The sequence below is a fragment of the Rhamphochromis sp. 'chilingali' genome (assembly GCF_963969265.1).
Source record: "Rhamphochromis sp. 'chilingali' genome assembly, chromosome: 12".
Classification (NCBI taxonomy): domain Eukaryota; kingdom Metazoa; phylum Chordata; class Actinopteri; order Cichliformes; family Cichlidae; genus Rhamphochromis; species Rhamphochromis sp. 'chilingali'.
Window position 1 is genome coordinate 33,379,058 of NC_137939.1, and position 22,837 is coordinate 33,401,894.

General features: G+C 39.7%; 1 protein-coding gene across 1 annotated transcript in view; it reads right to left on the reverse strand.

Moving 5' to 3' along the window:
• Nucleotides 1–22,837, reverse strand: part of cables2b (Cdk5 and Abl enzyme substrate 2b) — a 46,960-nt gene that overhangs the window by 19,961 nt on the left and 4,162 nt on the right. The window contains exon 2 of the mRNA XM_080898819.1: nucleotides 1,719–1,814. Within this exon, the coding sequence (XP_080754945.1) occupies nucleotides 1,719–1,814 (96 nt within the window). The remainder of the gene's footprint in view (nucleotides 1–1,718; nucleotides 1,815–22,837) is intronic.

The following is a 22,837-nucleotide window of genomic DNA, read 5'->3' on the forward strand; positions in this document are numbered from 1 at the left end:
CAGGGAGTGTTGTCTTGTCCCTGGGTTAAGTTCTTTACCTCACAAAATAAAGCACCTTGAGACGACTGTTATTGTGAGCTGTTTCTATATTTCACTGTCAATCAATGTCTTGGTTCTTTTTTCCAAAGAAAACCTTTTTTAAAAGGAAGTAAACAAGCAATTTTTACAGGTGACCTCAAGGTGAACCATTTAAAGTCTCCCAGGATGACCCAAACAAGGATCATGGGACACAACAGCCCATTCTGAGGGAAGACAGCTCTAACATTTCCTCTTCTCTGTGACAACATGGTGACTTAGCTGAATTTCAAACAGCACTGGTGCTCTTTACTGGATCTATTTTAAAACAATTACCCCTCAGTCAGTCTGTTATTATGTGATGAGCAGCCCTGTGGGCCCTTTTGACCCAGAGTTGTATTTATACACTCCACAAGGAAGGACACGAATACAATACAATAGAAGAGTTAAGCAGAACAGAATGACACTGTCCAGGCTTCTCTGGTTCCTCTCCTGCTGTAAAGACGACACACTTCTGCAAGTCAGCAGCGTATGTAGGGCTTAGTTCTGACAGAGACTTAACAATAACGGAAAGATCAGTGTTGTGACCTCTGTACACTGTCACAAAGGACTGCCCCAATGAGAAAGAAGCAGAAAAGCCTCAGCCAGTCCTCGAGTTTTGCGTTACAAAACGTACCACACAGTTTTCATTGTGATTCCTGAGCAGTCAATGTAGGAGGAACGGTTTGAAAAAGAGCCAGAGCATTTGCCATTGTAGCCTCTACTGATAACGCACCTCTACATAAAGCTTTCACAGACCTCCACAGGCCTCAACCTGCTGTATCGACCTTGTTCCACATGCTGGGGGACATTAGGGATCAACATGCCTCTAAATACAGTCTACACCTTGGCTGAAGCAGCTGAATGACGTGTTTTTTACCTTCAAACTCAAATATAGTTAAGGGAACAACTTCAGACTCACTGTGGAGCCAAACGTGGGCAAAACATTTCGAAGATTTGTTGTTTTTCAGAGTTCAAGACCAAAGATTCAGTTTTTCAGTATTGTTTGTTTTTACTTTTCATCCTTTTGTGATTTGATAATTCAAAAAGCTAAATTAAAAGACACCAAATATAAAATGTATACAAAAATGGGATATAAAAGTCACCAGCACTTTATACAGACCTCACAAGAAAAATAATTGCACTCTGAAGACTTATATTTAACAATAGAGCTATAACAGAATGATACATATTTATGCTACAGTAGTGTTCAGCATGTTTGTGCTGCTGGTGACAAAACATGATCACACTGAGAAACTTTATTTATTTATTTTTAAAGGGGGTAGTAGATGTTTATATTCCTCGAAAAGGTTATTTTATCCTGTTGCTAGGTGGTTGCTAGGGAACTTATGGCATCATACCATGTCCTGTATAATTAAACCTTTGTAGATAAAAATGAGATGCCACTGTGATTAAATTAAAATGACGGGATACTTTTATTAGGTGTTATAGATGCTTATATGCTAAAACCAGATTATTTCAGCTCTTTGCTCGGTGATTGCTAGGCAACATAATGACATCATAATATTTGATATAGATATGAACCTGCAGGGTCCTGGTATGTACCTGTGTATTGCAGATTCTGAGTATTAAAGTAAGTAGTTTGTATTACTGCTCATTGTTAAATCTGATGGTACAGAATTGTGGGAGTCTGTGTGGCTCACCTGCTGCCTCTTGTGTCGTACTGTTTCATATTTTTGATGAAGTGAATCTTCTTGGTGTGTCGAGGTCTGGGAGAACCACCGGAGAGGTTACGAGTTCTGCAGAGAGAGAGCGAGACAGAAAAAAAACATGAATATTAATAAGGGCATTTGCTCTCAAATCTGTAAACAAGAAAGAGGTTGCCAGTAGACACAGTTTCCACTTAAAAGACACGCACACACACTCTCACAGAGTCACAGAATTAAGCCTAAAAATGCCTCAAGACGGAACGTTACCAAAGCTTCTTGAGCAAAACACATATTTTTCCATCTTTACAACAAATTAAAACATTCAGAATAAATATACAGCACAAGTTTAGGGATCACTAAAATAAATAAATTCTTCTTACAGTTCACATCTCTGAGTTCTAAACACATCCCGAGTTTGTGTGTCTGCCTGGTGAAGGTCAAGTTCTGAGCCAGGTTGTATCACTGTGCCGACCCTCATGGATTAAAACAACAGATCTCGACATGAAAGCGGGCCAAGAAGCTCAGCGCCGTGACATCACAGCAGTTACATAACGTTACTGACATCAGCATTAGTCTCACACACGTACGGCACCTACACAAGCTGAAACTGCATGTTACTGCACCGTGGTCATTTACATCGTCTCATGATGAACATCATGTCACGATGCAGCACAGTCGCCACAATCGTGCACATACATTTCTGCAAACACATACAGAAACTTCCTCAGCGAGGGTTGCTCCTCATCTTACATGTAAGAAAAAACAAGGAAAAGTCCCATATTTCATTTATACTCAGAGGACCAGCATGCAGTGCTGCAGTCAGATCAGGTTACACAATGCTTTGAACTAAGCCAATAAACTGGCCACAAATAGAAACTCACATTTATAATGCTCTTGCTATTATTGGTTGGTGATGAATATTTCTCCTATAACTCTACACTAGATCATAAATACAGGATTATGCAACTGGATAAATACATCTGCCTCTCGAGTTGGTTTCTGTTCTTTTCTTCGGGGGGAGTTTGTTGTTTTTTTCTTGTTATATTTTGCTGATTTAGCTTCTGTGTTCTTGAGAATTTAAAACTACTGCTGTGTCCAAAATCCTCCACTCATTCACAATAGATAATATCAAATATAATAAATACTTACCACAGTAAGTGCTAGTAAAATTAAACAGGTGGAGGATCAACTAATAATGTTTGAACATCTACATGTTTCTCAGAAGTTAAAACGGGCAGAAGTTTACCAAACTGGAAAAAATATGCCTACATATTGTTTCAGAATAATGTTCTATAAAATAAAACATTGCATCTTCAGTGCATAATGTTTTCCAAAAACTTCCAGGAATCTGGAGAAATCTCTGTGCGCAAAAAACAAAGCCAATAAAATCAACATTGGATGCCTGTGACTTTTGGGCTCTCGTGATTCTGTCACGCCTGTGCACGCCTCGCTGAGCTCAGGAGCACTTTCAGAAATCACTGTGTCCCATCCACAAAATGCAGGTTAAATATCACATCTTTGGAAGAAGAAAAGATTGTATTAGTGCATTAGAATAGACAGCTTACACATCTGGAAAGGCACCATCAATGCTGAAAGGTATTTACAGATTTCAGAGCAACACATGCACTCGTCCAGATGACTTCTTTTCAAGGAAGGAATTGTATAATTTTTAAAAAGCATAGCTTTACAGAAGAGTCTGGGTGCTGAACTGGCTTGTCTGTAGTCCATCCACCCACCCATCCATCCATTCTCTTCTGCTAAAACAATCCAGGGTCAGTGGCCCAGCTACAATAAAGCACGAGGCAGGGTACACCTCAGACAGGTTGCCGTCCTGTCGCAGGGACAACACATACAGACAACCATTCACACACACAGAATTGCCAATGAAATGAATGCCACTAAGTGCACGTCTTTGGATTGTGGGTGTGGACCCAGAGAGAGAGAACCCACGCAAACATGGGAAGATCATGCAAACTCCACACAGAAAGGCCTCGCCACATGGTGGATTTGAAGCTTCTTGCAGTAAGAGGAGTTAGGATACTGCACTGGCCTGTCTGTGGTCCAGACCTTTTACCAACTGAAAACATGTGAAGCACCATGAAATTAAATATATAGCAAAGGAGACCCAGGATGGCCGAGCAGCCAAATTTTAGCAACTGGTCTCCTCATGTTAAAGAGCAAATATTAGCACATATTATTCTAAAATGGCACCGTTTCTCACTTTAAATATTTTATACATACTGTGTTGTACTTTAAATAAAGATGATATTTATAAAATATGCAAACCATTGCATTCAGTTTTTATTTGCAACCCAAGCTGGTTTATAAAAACAATTCATATCATGATGTGACTCCGTACTTCCTATCGTTCGTCAGTTTTGACAATAGTCGGTTAGCGACTTTCCTAAACAGGTGATTTTATATGGTTTCTCCCCCACGTAACAGTGTGCATGACTATAATCAGGAGTCATTGGTAGGAAACAGAAACCAACCTTACTCTGCATTTTATAAATGGCTTTTGTTTCATACATCAATCATTTTTATTTTGAGAAACAACATTACAAAAAGTCTGAAGAAAACATGTTATAAACACATGCAGAAAAAACATATCCAATCTCTTCCTACAATATTACAGCCATCATTCAATACAGTCCCTAACATTTGCGTGAAGGACAATATAACATATTTTTAAGCAGAACATTTTATAAACACACTCACAGGAGCCAATGGAGATTTGATCTGCAAGCCCATAGAGAGATGGCTGTCTGCTGGGAAACATAACGCTTACACAACTATGAATTCACACACACACACACACACACACACACAGCATCTGCTACTGTTTTTTTATGGTCGGCTTGCTGATCCCACACCACATGGAGTCTAAATCACTGTTATCGCTGCTGCTCACTGTCTGACTCAGTAATACATGACTGGGAGATGAGAGCTGCTGTGTGTGTGCATGTGTGTGTTTGTGTACATGTGTGTTATGCAGTTATAACATCTGGGTTGTGACATCTGAATGTGAGGCTTTAAGAGGATTGTTGCCTTCTGCTGGTCAACAAATACCCGACCAAACACACAATTCACATATTGACAAAGGAATTTAAATTGATTCAAACAGCAACGTATCACCTCCTAAATAATTTCTGGCCACATTTATTGGTCAAACACTTAATTAAAATGATATTATGATGGTGCAGCGGTGCCGTGATTCATTACATTTTTATGTCCCTGAAAATCTATTAAATGTTTCGCTCTTTTCCCATGAATCGTTTTTGACTGCCTGCCTGGTGCCATTTCAGAACCATGCGGGACTCGTTTACAATACTTTGGTCACATCTGCAAGAGAGTTTTAATAATAAGCATCCTTCTTTTCTTTAACTTCATTGGCTCATTAATTAATTAGTTAGTTCTATGTCAGATCCACTGAGCTCAGTCTCTTCCATGCTACTTCAACGTGCAGACTGAACTTGAACTCGGCACCGCCAACCTCAATCACATCACGTCACTAGCTGCACAGTACAGAAGTTCACAATTTCATTTAGCCTCATGGATCATTTTCCTCCTGTGGATATAAATATAGATTTAAAATTAAAAAAGCCACGAAAGCCCTCTAAGCTGTCACGCCTCATTTGTTATCAATCCCAAACATTCTATCTTTGGTAGCCAAACTCACGTGATGGAATCTTCTCAGCATTCCATTTCCAAGGGAACCATCAGTGAGCGGCATACTGGAATGTTGTGGATTGTTTCCATTGTGTGGGAAGGGAAAGAGCCCACTGGATGAAGTTAATGGTAAGGGATATGACGAAGATGATGGCGCTCAGTGTTTAAGATAAAGACAAATAAAGACATATCTGCTTTTACAAGAGCAAACACTTGCTCTACTTAAGTGCCTTTGAGCAGGACACTACTCCACTTGGATTGCCCGTGGTTGTCATGGGGACAAGTTGATGTTTGGAACCAAAAGTAAAACAAAGAAAGATGACAAAGTTATCAAAGATGGAATGAAAACCAATCAAATACTCAGACAAGATCCGGGATTCTGGATAAAATGAGGTTTACTTTTAGTCCTTCAGACAGAAGAAGAGCTTTTACGTTCCAATCCATCCCAAACAAGTGTAAATAAAAAAATTTTAAAAAATATACATTTTTACATGATACATGAAATTTCATACAAAAGTATCGACGACACTAGTCAAAACGACGCACTTTAAAGGGGGTAGTAAACAACTTTTCTAAATAGAAAATACTGTACATGTCCTGAAGAGTTACAATGTTAAACACTTTAGTTAACATTAAACTAAAGTGTTAAGCAGTTATTTTATACTTTCACTTATTCATTTCAGGGATAACTCTACCTAGGCTACTTTTGTAGTCACATTTGACTTGTGCTGTAATGAATGAACACAATCACAGCAGCTCATTGGGAAAGGATGAAGAACACCCTTTATTTACACGTATACCTTATAAATGCTACTGCCTGAAAGCGCTAATAAAACTGTATTTTTTTTCTATATGGTCAGAAATATCATTATTAATATCATTACTGCAAATTTTCTTTATATTACCCATCCTTAAACCCACACAGAGCATTTTCAGTTATTGGGACATATCCAATATGGATAATCTCCTGGTACATGTGAGAAAGGCCAACTTACCTGGACCTTTTTCTTCCAACATCATCTACAGATGAAAGTCATACAGAATATGTTCCAATATGTTAAGTTAAATTAGCAAGAACAAGTAAAGAAAGTCCGTGCTACCTTTGGTACTCAGACTTTGACTTTATGACACTGACAAAAAAAGATTTGAGGTTTGTCGCCCAGCCCTTCTTACGAACGTGGGTGAATAATATGCAGCTGCAGTAATGACAGTAACTCATCTCATGAGTGGCAGCTACAAATAACAATTTGGCTTTAACAACCTGTTTGGAGAGACCACAATCAGACACCCAAACACAATTATCATAAAATTCCTCAGCTGGAGTGTGACTGACATTTAACAGAATGGCTTTTTTGCACTGTCATGATAAACAGCCCTGTCAGTTATCTTGAAATTATTTTCTCAGCTTGGAGGGTTGAGTGAGGAAACGCTGTAGGAATAAACATCAACAATATCTGCAAAGAGAGAGATAGCTGACGCCACCACTCTCCCAGTCTAAATCTGTCCCAGTGTCTGAGCTGTGGATCAGCGGGCTCGTGATTACAACGCTCTGACCAGCAGCCCATTTTCATGAGAACCAGCCAGCCTCATCTGTCTGGGATGCTGTGGAAAATTCCCATTCTGTGGGAACGGAAAGATCCAGTGATAACTCCCTTGCTGCTACTAAGGAAGATGATTGTTGGTGATCAGATAAAGACATACTGAGGGTACAACCACGCGAGGTGCTATTATCTTGTTTACCGCTGATTTTGTTTTTCATAACTTCCTTCTTACAGAGGATGTTTAGCCAAAAGCAAACTCTAATGTCGTCTTGCGTTTATATTCAAATACAAATCAGGAATGTCAAAACTAATTTTACATCACGGACCACACTTTGATTTTCAGTGGTCTGAACTGGTGAAAATCCATTTTCCCTCAGTGTAAAGAAGTTTGACTGCATATTAAAGCTGTATCTCACTATAAGAAGAAGAGCAATTTCATGTCTCAGTTTTTCTACATGATAAAGAAATGCTGCTGTAGCAAAAGAAGTCAGTCGGCACAGTTCTCTGCACTTAAATCATAAGAAATGAATGCACAACCCTACAGAAAGTGTTCTGGGAACTCGTTGCACAAACTGCTACGTTTTTGTTAATTAATTTAGTATGAATGACTCTGGCAAAGTAGGACAAGATGTTAACTTTATGAAAATACAATTAAAAGTCCAAAAGTTATTACCACCACAATCACATTTTCCAAAGACATCCAGTGGGCCAGATTGGGCTGATTCTGGCCCCCGGGCCTTATTTGTGACACCCCTGCTTTACATCGATTTCTTTGCCAACTTGATATACCAGAACTTTTACAACTGATAATACGACATTAATGGAGGCCGCAGTTTTAACTGAAGAATGATAGGTACAGTGACACTATTCTGCAGAATAAGTAGAATAATAATAAACATATCTTCCTACTTTTAAGTGGTATTTTTTTCTCCTTCAGTGATACAGATATAATGATGTAGGTTGTGTTGTAGATTATTGTTTGTACTGACTCATATTATTACTATGTCACAATTGCTGTGTGAAATGATCTACTGTGGGTGCATCCTGCTGTGATTTACTTGAAAGTTGGAAATGGACTGGTTTTAATGGTTATTCTACCCTAACGAGACATATTTATGCATTCACACAAGGCTTTGTTTGATAGACTTTTGAAATTTTGATTTCAAGGACATACGTACCTTTGGAGGGGGCAGTCAGCACACTCAAATGGCAGTTTGTGAAACAGTCACAGTCTCTATGTATTGATTTGTGGTTTTGGAAATTAATTTGAGCTTCTTTTCGTGTTCCTCGATACAAATTTCCCACTCCAAATTTCATGTCACTGAACGTGACTCTTTATCTGTCCCACATGAGCAGTACTGATTCATGTCCACGTGCACAAAATGAACATTTTCTTATTTTGAAAAGCCAAAAACAGTCTGCATTTCAAGGTTGGGGGTTGATGGTTTTTCACCACATATCACGGTTCCAGTTAACGTTATTAATTAGATTTAGACATTCACACCGACTGGCTTCAGTTAATACAGCAGCTGCCATTTTTTAAGGCTCATAAGTACAACAGACACTAACTATATTGGTTTCAAAGTTGTGCTGATATCACAGAAAAACATGACAATTTGTGACTTTGGTGATTATTACAATTATTACAATTTTTTCTGATACTGGCCTGAATTAGAAGATGACCTGAGCCATAGCTACTCACTGCAGCTGTAAGAAAGGTGATTTGGGGTCATTTTATTGGGGGTTTGAACATTTGAGTTCCCAGGTTGTTCTCTATACTCACACTAAGCCAAACCAAACACTTTGCTGCTGCAGAGTACATTAATGAAAAACTATGATTTTACAAACAAAACCATTGAACTAAGTGAAACCCAAGTGATGATTCAAGTTAATAATATTTAGGTCGACCCATTAGGATTTGAATGAATAGTGTTTAAGTGCATTTTTTAGAAATAAAGCGACCTTCAGGAAACAGCGAGTGAGCAGCGAGCAGGTTCGGTTCTGCTCCTGTTTTTAGGAACCGCAGTGATGAATTTGTCTGGGTCGGAGTCACTTTGTTTAGTTTGAGTCATGATCACCAGAGTCACACTAATAATAGCTCGAGTTGTTTTAGCCTAAAATAAACTGGTACAAGCCAGCTGGATATGATTATTGGATATTTTTACACTGCACTTTATTGGCCTGATCTCCACATCCATTTGTCTACCTCACTGAAACGTGTTTTCTCGTCTTCAGTCACTCGCTTTATTTTCTCCCAGCTTAGTCACATACAGTCACTGCATCACCTTCTCACACACCCTGTCACACAAAAGAAGCTTTTATTATTATTACTATTATTACTTGTGAAATGGGAATGTGTATTTTTAACTTACTGTCATATTTTAGTCAGGTCATATTTTGGTCTTTGCATTTAAGTATAGGCCATGTGGTGACAGGCTGTTTTCTGAAGGTGGCCGGTTTCACTATAATTTCTTTCTCACTTAGACTGCCATTATCACAGATCCTGTAGAAGCTCCTGTCATAGACTGATGGTTACACTTACACTCAAGTTATCATAAAAAAAACAAACACTTCCTAACATTTAGGATACAGACACCAACATATCTCAGACAAGATACTGTCATAATCATTTAGTTATGGAGCTATTTGGAGGCCTCTTCATTTAAGTGCCTGGACAAAAACACTGACTAACATGCAGTTGAAGTTAAACTGAGCACCGACACTCTTTTCCACATGCTTTCACCTCTTTCTCTCGCTGTGCGATGAGAGCTATTGAGACCAGACAGATCCATTGAAAAGTCAGTCACAGCACAACAAAGGAGATGTCACGTTATCCATGAAGTCTGAAAAACAGCTATAATCTTCTCCTCTGCGCCAGAGCTACTTTTAACTCCTCACTACTTTTCGTTGCCTTCATCTCTCTCAGTCCTTTATGTTGGTCCAAAAATATCTGCTTTCATTCTAATATTACACTTCAGTTCATCACAGGACATTTAAGAGTAACTTCATACACTCAAACACCAGGACACAATTAATTGGTGTTCTTTGGTGATAAACCGAGGCTGGATGAAAACTGAAAAATGACCTGTGCACTAACTGACACACTGCTGGTTTGCCACATCAGTACATGCAATCAGGGCTAATAATCCACTTTTAATGAAGCCAATTCATTAGGAAGCAGGCCATTTGGTTATGGGGAAAAAAAAAGCATACTCACAATTATTTTCAATAATTATGGTGATAATTTTCTAAAAAGATTAAATGTTAATGCCCTATCATTCTCATCTGAGATAGAGCTGCAAGATCATGTGCAAAAATCAACAACAACAAATCACAATCAACTGGATTGAGGTTTAATGATTATTTATCAGGATTATCCATCGATTTTGGTTCATTGGTTCATTTTATATGACATGAGACTCCTAGTCTCTAAGTAAAAATGAAGAAACATGATAATAACTCCACACTGGTGTCAGACCACTAATTAGTATCAGCAGATACCCAAACCCAAGTATCAACTCAGGAGTGGAGAAGTTGTTCATGTTGGGAGCTAAAATCATAATTAAAATTACAAATCTAATTAGGTGCAGCCAACATTTGAACATTTGGTTTTGGACAAAGTCATAATTCCTCTCATGAGAAAAACAAGTTGTTAAAAAGGCAACACAGATAATAAGTACCTACATCAACTATTATATGAAACCTGTAAGGCCTATTATCGTCCATTTCAGGGCGACCGTGGCTCAGGGAGTTGGGAAGCGTATCTGTAACCGGAAGGTCGCCGGTTCGATCCCCGGGCTCTCTGTCCTTGTCGTTGTGTCCTTGGGCAAGACACTTTACCCTACTTGCCTACTGGTGTTGGCCAGAGGGGCCGATGGCGTGATATGGCAGCCTCGCTTCTGTCAGTCTGCCCCAGGGCAGCTGTGGCTACAACCGTAGCTTGCCTCCACCAGTGAGTGAATGAATAGTGGCATTGTAAAGCGCTTTGGGTGCCTTGAAAAGCGCTATATAAATCCAATCCATTATTATTATTATTATTATTATTATTATTATTATTTCTCCTGTATGTCTCGCTCTGCACAGATGATTTTTGTTCATAGTTTCATGTTGGAAAAAACATATTTTTTAAGTCTTATTTTAAATATGGACGCAGCAATACTGACCTTGTTAAAGTCATCTCATATCAGCCAGAAAGAACCAAACCACAAGCAGCTCATTACTCTGAACCATCTGTTTGCATGTCTGCACATCTACTGCTAAATCAACACAATTAAAAAATACACAAACCAGAGAAGGATGTCATGATTGACCTCACTGAGAGTTGGGTCAGTTAACATAGTTAGGTTTAGGAAACCTGCACCTGTCACTCTAATTCCATCCATTCTCTTCCGCTTATCCAATTGAGGGTCGCAGGTGGGGGTGGGGGGCTGGAGTCTATCCCAGCTGTCATAGGGCGAGAGGCAGGGTACACCCCAGACAGGTCTGCTGCAGGGCTAACATTCGCAACCACTCGCACTAACATTCACACCTATGGGCAATTTAGAATCATTAATCAGCCTGACCCTGTGGGAGGAAGTTGGAGTACCCAGAGACAACCCACGCAAACACGGGAAGAACATGTGAAGTCCACACAGAAAGACCCTGGCCTGATGGTGGAAGTGAACTTAGGACCTATGTGCTATGAGGCAACAGTCATTAATCATAATAATGATAATTATAATAATAATAATAAAAAATAATACCTGTCTCAGTCATTAATAATGATTTTTAAAATCATCATTAATTATTGGCATCATTACCTTCATAGGTTCACTGGTGGCGTTCAAAGATTTGCTTTGCTGCACATCAGTGTAACTGGTTTGAATAAGGCAGGAACTACAGACTAAAATAAGAACAGTCATGTAAAAAAAAGGAACTAAATGGCAAGTGAAATTCTAAACACTCTGCTCTCATACCATCACTTTGTCTTTACTTGTCTGCATGAGCGTGTGTGAATGCCTTAAAGTGTCCCTCCCTCTCTCTGTCTCTCTCACACACACACACACACACACACACACAATTACAATTACGTAAATGCTAAATCCTGAGCAAACATAGAAACTAATAAAAACACAAACCATAGATTAAATGTTGTTCTTAAATCTCCATCCTACACACAAACAGACACACACAGCAGTGTATAAGGACAGTGTCCACACTTCTGACAGTGACTGACAGACAGCGGACACCACACAGATTACACTGCATGGACGTCTGACTGAGCAACACACACACACACACACACACACACACACACACACACACACACACACAAGTCTACCCAGCAGGCCTGCTGCGCATCTTACGTCACCGGATTAACAAACGCCTTCTGCTTCGCCTTCAGCCTGATCCCCTGGGTCCAAAAAACAAAAACTTCCATTATTTCTTATCATTCTTCTCTCACTCCTCTTTTTTTTCTCAAAAAACCCAAAACGTAATATTTCTTGGTTATCTTTTGGATTCCTAGAAAAATGTTTCCTGTCCTCTTGCTTCTTACAAATCTTTCAAAATCAAAGCTGTTTTTCGTTAAAGTGTTTAACAAATGTGTGGTTACGTTTCTCCCTGTGCAGTATGTCTGTGTCCAGACCAGACCCGGGTTGTGATGCTCATGTCAGGGATCAATAATGGTAAAAGGTTATGGGAATAACTCGCTGTGATTTTTAACCAATACCCCCAGTCAGTGTCAGTCATATCCAAATATGACTGACACATGCAGCACAGATGTCTCTGAGCACGCACAGGCGAGTTTATACATGTAAGTTCATGCATGTGTGTTTGTGTAGCAGCTACAAGGAGCCATAATAATCATCACCAAACGAGAGAAAACAGGCGGAGGGCATTTCTGACTGCTGGATTGATTTTTAAATCCAAGCACGATCGTATCTGCGGAAATGCTCATTTATCTCGTCTCTGTAACCTTGTTGCACCGCACATTTTTCCCTGTGAAAAACTGCTGTGAGTGAGAGGTGACCCGTGACGAGCACAACAAAAACAATTATTATTGTTGTTGTTGTTATTGTCGTCCTTGTCATCGCTGTTGTTGTTATTATTATCGTTATTATTAAACTAAGAAGCAAATCACCCAATCCTTACACAGGCAGCTACAAAACAAAATAAACTAAGTCAGTCTGAAGCCAGACATGTTGGCTGACAGGTTTCTTACATATACACTGACCTAACTATTTGGCTATGTTTAGTACAAACATTCAGAACAATCACAGAAACAAAAATAACTGAATGAGAAAATAGAAAAATAAGTATCAGAGGTCCACTTTCAGAGACAAAACTAAGCTGAGGTTGTTTTGGGGGTTTTTTGTTTTAGATACTCTGACACTACTAACAAGGCTTTAACCGCACAAAGTAAACAGTAAAGCAGAAGCATGTGAGAGGAAATGACCCTTCATCAGCCTACTGAGAAGCCTAAACTGTTTCTAGAGAACAAAGTTCTGCAAACTGGATGTGACTGATAAGACTCGGTGGGTTTGTGGGAGGAATGCACTGATGAGCATCTTTATTAGCAGAAGAATTTGTCCCACATGTGGGCATGTGTGAGATTTCACTTTTACATTCTCTGCAAAACACAAAGTAACAAGTCATGTGTAACATATCACTTTGTTAAGAAAAGATTTAAAGTACTCTGAAGTAGCATGAGTGAGTCATGGTAGGCTGATACAACTAAGAGTACATGGTTATATTTTTATGGTGCAGAGAGTGTAAAAAAAATAAGAACCCAGATGCCAAGGGAGCATATTTCAATGTCAAAGTAAGCAATTTATGCAGCTACTGATTGGTGAGTGTGGTAAATAAGAGACATAAAGGAGGTCTTCCTCATTCTTCTACAAGAGAAGTCACCCACACAAAGAGCTAACTCAAAATGCTTCCTCTAGAAAGCTAACTAGTCAGTACCACTAGCCTCGCCTAGCCTAGTTCCTACCATCCAACAATGGGAATGTCGCTCTGGATCGTTTTTCCTCTGAAGTATTTCTAAAATTTCTGATCTGTGACTTCAGAGTTTGTACCAGAATCATCTGAACAGTCAGGCTGATGTGAAGCGAGAAAGTGTGTTTGTGCGTCACCTGTGCTAAGGATGTGGATGGGAGTGGGGTTTCATTTGGTTTCATTGGACAGGTGTGCATGTTTAGACAAACACAAACACTGTAAGACACACAGATGATGTCAGTCAGATTCCAGGTCCCCTTGTTTGTTCTCACAGTGTGTGTGTGTGTGTGTGTGTGTGTGTGTGTGTGTGTGTGTGTGTGTGTGTGTGTGTGTGTGTGTGTGTGTGTGTGTGTGTGTGTCAGTCAAAGTCTGTACTAATCAGTTTTCCAGTTGAATCTGATAAGTTTACTCCTTCAGACAACAAATTCTGCAACACTTTTGGTGTGTGCAGACAGAGAGCGAGAGGCAGGGAAAATATCCAACATATCAGTTGCCTGAGTGCTGACTGATATTCCACACAGATTTTGCTTTTACGGTACAAAACATATCTCCTTCACAGTAAGCAGACAGGTACTGTAGTAGAGGCCGAAGCAAGAACAGCTACTTTTGGGTAGTTTAAAGTTATTTTAGCATGAAAAGTGTTCAGTTTTGTTGATAAGGAGATTTTCTCTGAAACCACACTTAGTTCATCTCAGTTTTCCTTGAAGGAGGTGAATAAAAATGCTCAGTCTTTTGCACATTTCTATTGCACTGCTGTGCCTGCATCGTTCTGTTCTGTCTGCTGTTGCACTGTCTTTGCTTTGGTTTTTGCACATTGCACTTTATGTAGTCCTGTGTAGATTGTCTGCCATATGTCATATGTAGCACCACGGTCTTGGAGAAACGTTGTCTCGCTTCACTGTGTAGTGTATCAGTGCACGTTTGGAACGACAAAGACACTTGACTTGACTAAAAAAAAAAATAACAGTAAACAAACTCTATTAGTCTGAATCATTTCCAGCTAATTTATTACATGAAGAGTCTTTAAACCTTACTGCTTTCACCACACTAACATGCAATAACTACGTGTTAAGAGCCACATACAGGCATCACGAAACAGGAATTGCAACATGACACCACGTATGTCTGGCAACATACAAACAACCACAAAAAAATATAGTATGATGAGAAAAAAAACAAAACCAAAAACAGGAAGATAAAGTGAAGAAAAAGAAACTCAAAACAATCAACTCCTAAAGAAAATGATAGTTATCTTCCATTCGACCCACATCATAGCTTTTTCCTAATGTTGAAACGACTGCTGTGACTGTGCCTTTTATGGCCATTTAAAAGCTGTAAAGAATTAAATAAGGGTGTAACTGTCCAATATATTTGGATATCAGTCCAATCGTGACCCAAAAAGCCTGTTTGGATAACGATAATGGGCTGATGGATTCAATTAAATGTTATATTTTTCTGTCTTTACTACACCACGCTTCAGCAGCAGCGGCCTGGAGGAAGCTAATAGCAAAGACTCAACAGTTTGGAGGTGTGTCTTATCTGCTGTTTGTTTGTTTAGAGTAGGTTTAACCGCAAAGTTTGGACAAGTGAGCTGACATGACTAAATGCCTCACCCCCGCTTTCTCATTTTCATAATGTGTGGCCAAACACATGCTAGGCAGCTTTTATTGTAGTCAGGGTAACATTAACGTTATCTCCTCTTTGTCTGTGCCTCATCCAACCCACTTCCTTGAGTGGGTACCCATAAATGGCAGCATTCAAATGTTCTCATGAGACAAATGAAAAGTAGAATAAAGACCTTGATGTCTTGCACATAAAAGCAAGAACACCAACACTGGTATCAAACTCTTACTCAGTATCGGGAGCAAACTAAAGCAAAGGAATCTGTACCAGTATCAGAAGAGAAACGTTTGATTGGTCCATTTTAAAGCCGCACTTATTTGGCGACTGTTGGGATGTTCAGAGATTTAAGTGCCTCCTTTCAATTCTGAGGTCATAAAATGCACATTAATCATTGAAGGACTGTTGTTCCTGGTATTTTACATCATTAAAGTGATGCTGGATCTATGATGGTGTCTCACAGCCAGTAAAAGGTAATGATCTGGTTTAAAAGGATGCGATTAAATTAACACGAATGTCCTGCTAATTACACCCAGATCACAGCTTCTTCTGTAAAACAGCGCTTGTGTGAACACCACTTCACTCTTTCATCCGGTTCCACTGAGAAGATTAGTGTTGACCTTCAGTTGCTCTTCCTCTGCTTTATTCCAGTTTTCTCAGCCAGTAACTGCTTACAAACTCCTGGCAGTAAAAGACTGTTTAATGAACACTGATGCAAAGATCCTAAAACATATCCATGCAAATGAGCTCAGCGAGTCTTTTCAGCCTGATGTCACAAGTGGAAAATCTCCATTTAAACAAGGAACCACCCTCTTTAGTCAGTCTGAATTAGATGTCAGTGACTCTATGAAGTCATTCAGGGAACACCTGAACCTCCAGGGGAAGTTCAGCCAAAGAGGCCTGACTGAGTGGCTGCCTAATAGGTAGGTCAGGAGAGATTTAGTGTTTCCCCTGGCACAAAAACTGATCTGCTGCGTCAGTCTTGGAGGAAAAAAGAAAACTAAAAGTCCTCAGGTGTGTTTTGCTAAGGCTAAAAAATACTGCGTTTGGCACAAACATGTTTTTTCTTGATGTTAGACCTACACTGTGCACTAAAAGAAAAAGACATTTAGGGCAAATGTAAGATTATGCATTTTAATGGCTTAGTATAGATCAGGATGCCTCCTTGATCAGATGTCCAAACAACTTCATCTCCTCCACCGAGCTCGCTCCGCATGTTTGAGTTCTTCTCTCGAAGGCCACGTTACAGAGGAAACTCATGTCAGCTGCTTGCATCCACAGCCTTGTTCTGTCAGTCACGACCCAGAGTTCACGACCATAGGTGAGGGTTAAAATGTAGATCAACTCAAACCTGAGCTTTGCTTTCCGGCTCAGCTCTCTCTTCACCACAACAGTCCTTCAATACTTTAATTGAATTCAAGTCAGAAAGGAGGAGAATGAAGCCGAGTGTGTCTCAGCGTGCGACTGACAATTCAGTAAGCCACAAACATGCAGCATTTATGGACTTCTCAGTCACATCTGGCCCTTGCTCTGCTGTCAAACAGCTGGATGGAAACAACTCAGCTTGAAGCTTCAAAATGGGACTTACTAACCAAGTATGATGTCAACGGTGGCTGTACTTAAAAACAGAGTCAGCGCAGGAGTCACAATCAGATATAAGCATTGACATTTGCCCACAGCACGTATAGATATGCAGGGTATTCCCCTCTATATTTAGCTGAGGCGATAAGGCACACAGACATCAACATATTTCCTTTGGATTGTAGTATCACTATTAAATTCTCATATCTATGAATTGAGGACAGCCAAGATCCTGTTAAGTAACCTAGAAAAGCAGCGTGCACTGATGAGACTGCTCACAGGTGTGATTAATCCTGCAAAGTTCACACACAGGCTGATTACTGTCAACACGGCTTGACTCAACTTAATTAGTGGCTGTCTGCAAAGCAAACCCAGATCAGCAGGTACAAGAAGACTGAAAAAGACAAGACCTTGTGACCTTGACCTTGAGATCAGGGAGGGGTGGAGACAATATCATCAGACTATTACAGCTGAGGGCTGAAAAGTACAACACGAAGGCTGATTCTGACAGTTGAGTTTAAGGATTTGGTAGCAACTCCTCATCAGTGCAACATCAACTTAATAGACACAAGTGTGTAAGGTGTATCCTGTTTTTTTTTTTTTTTTTTAATTATGAGTCTGCTGTAGAAGTACAACACTGAATTGGTGGAGTACTTTTGAATCTTGTGGAAAAATGCAGAAGAAAATCATAACCAGTCCCGAAGTGACAAAAGCACCTTTCCATGCAAAATGAGCCAATAGTTAAAAGGTGGAACATAAAAGTCTTTGCACTTGTTATTATGTAGATCTGCTATCAAAGGGAAAATGGTTGAGGTCATATCCAAATATCACGCAGTGTGCTGATAATATAATTACTGTGACAGGCCTTTAGATACACAAACGCATGCACCCACACAACATAACTGACACCCAGCCAAACTCGCACAGACAGGATACTCCAGCACCCTACGAAAAAGCACCATCACCTCGTTTTTAATGCTCCTCAGCAGCACAAAATTCTGAGTAGGCTGACACGCTCACTTTAAATTACCTACAAAAACCCTTTGGTGACTTTGCTCAGTCGGTGCTCTGTAAGTCTCTGCTCCTTTTTTCTCCCTCAGACAGAGAAATTCTTCCAGGACAGCTGGAGAGCGATATAAAGAAATGTAAAACCTAAGGTTTAGATTAAAGCTCGGTTAAATTTAATCATGAATTAGATTATGTCATTACATGCTTTACGCCCTTTCAGACTGTGTCCTAATAAATGTTTTGGTTTAGTTCAGTTGAAACTTCACACTGTCCTAAATTCCAAAAAAAAAGCAGCAATAAAACTGTAAAAGAAAAAAATCTTTTATGCCTTCTGAACTGAATTATCTTGTTTCATTTTTGAGCTCAAACATAAAGTCATTATGTAATATAATCAAAACTAAGAAGCTGGATATCAGCTGAACTGTTTTTGTGCTCTGTTGTGCAGTAAATTCAACAGTATTATTCAACAAATGATGGATGCATCCAATTTCAAAATATCACGTACATGCATTTATTCATGCATCTGTCATACGCTCATAAAAGAGCAACCAGCATTTTCATAATACTGCAAAATTACAGCTAGAAGAACAGAGAAAGTCCACGAGGAGAGCATCAAGTAGGGTTGACTGATCTGATCCATAATTACATGGATCAAAACCACAATACGTTCACACACTGGATGCAGTTCACATCCTGATTTTGCCATTTATTTCGTAAACAGAAACCAGCATGGTGCTGATTTCTGATCAGAAATTTCACAATCGAATCAGAGTGAAAACAATGCAAGACGGGCCCTTTAGGCTGAAAAGACATGGTTTGTATCCAGAAATTAGAAGAATATACAAACATCCAGACCAGAACAGGGACACCGGCTGAACCAGAAACAAGCAGACCACAAGCATTAAAAAGGCTTACACAAAGCACGTCTCCAATTGTGTCGATTTATTGCACCGCAACTGAGTAAGTGTGCCAAAAACGTAAAAGCCTGATAAAATGAGTAAAACTGGAGCCGTGTGAGTAGTAATTATTAATGCAAAACTAACCATGTGTGACATCATTTTAACTCAATTTTTGGAGAGATTTGAGATACAATGAAGTGGAATTCTGCCCTAAAGGGCCGTCGTATGATCTCAAGATATTGCCCACTGCTGACCCAATGTTAATTTTTTTCTGTGTATTTTATTTCCCCCCTGAAACCCTTAGTTTCCACATAAAAATAAGTATATTGCATGTATTGCACATCACAAAGCAACCACTACATATATAGACATCATAAATCGGTTCTGTTTGTGTTTGTTATTCACCATTTCCTGACCAAAAACAGGCAAACGGCTGTTGATATAACAACTGCAGCGTGATAAACTGCATACTACCAAGTACAGTGGGAGTATAACAAACCTTGCCACTTACTTGCAATGGAGACACCGGCAAAACGGAGGGAAAAGCAACAGTGACAGGCAGTCACATGAAATTAGCTGTGGGAGCAGACAGTTTGAGAAAAGCAAAAGTGCAAGTGAGTGCACTGCCAGATAACTCCACTTTGCTGTAACCAGCCGATCTGCAAACATTACAATAAGCACCTCCAAGTCTAAGGTCATGGCTCTTAAGCAGAAAAGTGTGTTTACGAAGAATCTCCGGGCCGCCGTTCACAAGCAGAGGACAGGAAAAAGTGACTGCAGCAGCGTCTGCAGAGATGTGGATGTATTACCATTGTGTTTTGGTGAAGAGAGAGCTGAGTGGGAAGGTCAAGCTGTCGTTTTACTGGTTAACACAAAACAGGTGCCGAAAATATGGCCTGTGCATATGCATCATGTGTGAAAGATATGGATCAAACCATGAGCAAGCAGTGATACACAGCCCCACCAACCATGCATGAAAGCCTGTTAAAACTAGTCTTCAATATCATGCACACATGACTGGAAACCCACTGTCGGAAAGAAAGAAAGATGCTTAAGTTCCTCCAGATATCAAATATCAAAAAGCTCCTTGAACAGAGTGAAGGTGTATCAAAACAGCAGCAGTGAAAGTGTGTTAGCTAACAGCTAAGTGTCCTTACTCTGTAACAGAGTGTCAGTTTCACAGTTTGTTCACTCAGCAGGCAAATGAAGTGGTTGGCTAGCTGGCTGGCAGCACTTCACACACACTGAACCTCAAGGCTAAACAGAGTGCGACTGATGGTCATGTCTGATGATGGCCAACTTCATCACACCAGGAAGAGTCTAGGTGAGAAGAACAGTGTGTTTAAAACCAGGCCCAGCAACCAATGAACACAGGAAACTCAACATTTGTTATGTGTTCAGCAGCTCTTTGAGCCCCAAATCTGCAGAACAGTTTCCCTCCTAAACCAGCGAGTGGATTATTGGTGGGAATCGGATCAAAGTTTAATGACTTACATGGGGAACTGGGTTCCTGCTGCAGCGAGCGAGTGAGCAGCGCTTCAGCCCGAGTGTAGAAAGTGTTTCAGCATTAATAAATGATTACTGCACTAATTTAAAGACATGGTTACAGTAACAAGCTAAGTGCTTTGTTGCACTGTTAGGGGGCACTGTTCTACGAATGCAGCTAAAGGTTGCAGACGAAAGCAAAGGTTGAAAGGCCTCAAAGAGAGCTTGAAAATATGAGACATAAAATAAAAATTGGAATTGTGGCACTAATTATGAAAACATCACTTGTTTCTTAATACAATATTTATGGCATATGGCACATATGCCAAAAATGGGAATTTTATGCATAATGTTATGTCTGCTGATATAAAGTTATAAACTGATCATTCCTGTCCCGTATTCAGACCTGCTACCTTAATGGTAACAAAAGGCTAACGCTACTGTTGGGTAGCTAATGTTAACGCTGTGCTGGCCAGATTGCCATTTACAGCTGTTTAATTGTATTGTATATTTTACCAACGTCAGTATTGTTGAAATGGGAGTTTTACTCAGTGTTGTGAACATTAACTAGAGAGGGGAGGGCTGTGTGAAGCTGCCTGTCATGAGGAGGAGGCGAAGACAGCACTGCTGACAAAAAAAAAAAAATAGATTAAAATAAATAATAAAGTAATGATGAAATCTGATTTTTTAATCATTTACTTAATTTAACAGAAACTTGTACACACAATAAATTAAAAAAAATATCTGATAAACACTTCAAACTATCTTTCTATCCTCCTGTCCGTGGTTTTATTTGATCCTTTGTTTACTTCCTCACACTTCATGACCATCAAAAATGATAATAATGTGGTCAAATCAAATCAAATGAAGTTTATCCTCACATCGCACACTCTTGACATCACAGACCAATATTAGGTGTGTAAATTTTACTCATTAATATTATTGGCAGCCCACTTGCTGGGAAAAATAATAAAACACTGTAAGTGCATCATCACAGTAAATTAATCAAATCCTCACACAACAGGAGCTGCAGCTGAAGGCTGGTGCAGCAGTCTGACTGATGAGCTGTTATCTGCTGGTAATTTCCCAGCCTGTTGTTAGGTGTAAATAGGTTAAGCGGTGTTTATCGCTGCGTGGCTGGCATTCTCTGGGTCTGAAGCGCTGCCAACATGATGACGATGCTGATCCATCCATCAGCACTCACGCAGGATCAGCGTGTATGAACCGCTGCCAGGTGAGAATGCATCATAAACACACAAACTCCCTGTCACTCAAGAAAAAATTAAATAACTAAATAAAAAACACACACAGGCTTTATGTTAAGAAATTCATCTCTCACTTTCATTGCTGCTGCAACTTTCTTTTTATCCAGCTCATTTCCATCTGTTTTTGTAGGCATGTCTGAATTCCCCCCTCTTTCAGGAAGAGAAACATAAGTAGAGCAGTAAACACCTCACTGAAACCGACTGGGGGTTACTGTGGTACAGAAGGCAGCTCGTCTTCGGCACGTCTGTTGGTGGTTTTAACCGTTTCTGGGTTCATATCCTGCCTACAAAGCCGCTGGCTTCTACAGCTGGCTACCACAGTCATCAGAGTCAACTAAAACGAGCCAGGGTTGAAAAATAAAAGCCAAGTGAAAAATAAAAAAAGTACACATTTAAAATTAAAACTCTAAAAAGAAATAAAACCCAACTAATAAAACAAAATAAAGAGTACATTACCAGTCAAAGATTTTGGAACACCCCAATTTTTCCAGTTTTTATTGAAAATTATGCAGTTTAATGTGTCATTGCACTCTGAAAAAAGCATAACACAAATAAGCAATTGGAGTTAAAAAAGAACTCATTGAATCAATTTATAGACCAAAATATATTCTACAGCTTTCACACATCAAAGTAGTCAAATGTGTCTACTTTGATGTGTCACCTTTGGCAGATATTGCTCCTTCTTCCTGGGGTAGTTCTGGTCTAGCCTGGTTATCTTTTGGGTGGCTGTAGCTCAGGTGGTAGAGCGGGTCACCTACTCACCGGAAGGTCGGTGGTTCGATCCCAGGCTCCTCCAGTCTACATGCCAAATATCCTTGGGCAAGATACCCCATGTTTGCTTACTGGTGGTGGTCAGGGGGCCTGGTGGTGCCAGTGTCCGGCAGCCTCGGCTCTGTCAATGTAGCTTGCCATTACCTGAATGACTGAATGCAGTGTAAAGGGCTTTGGGGTCCTTAGGGACTAAGTAAACCCATTTTGTGGTTCCTGAAAAAGGCCTTTGTGTATAATTCTGAAATGTACATTATTTTTCAGTTTTGTGTAAGCTTACCTTTTTTAACCTCTGGCAT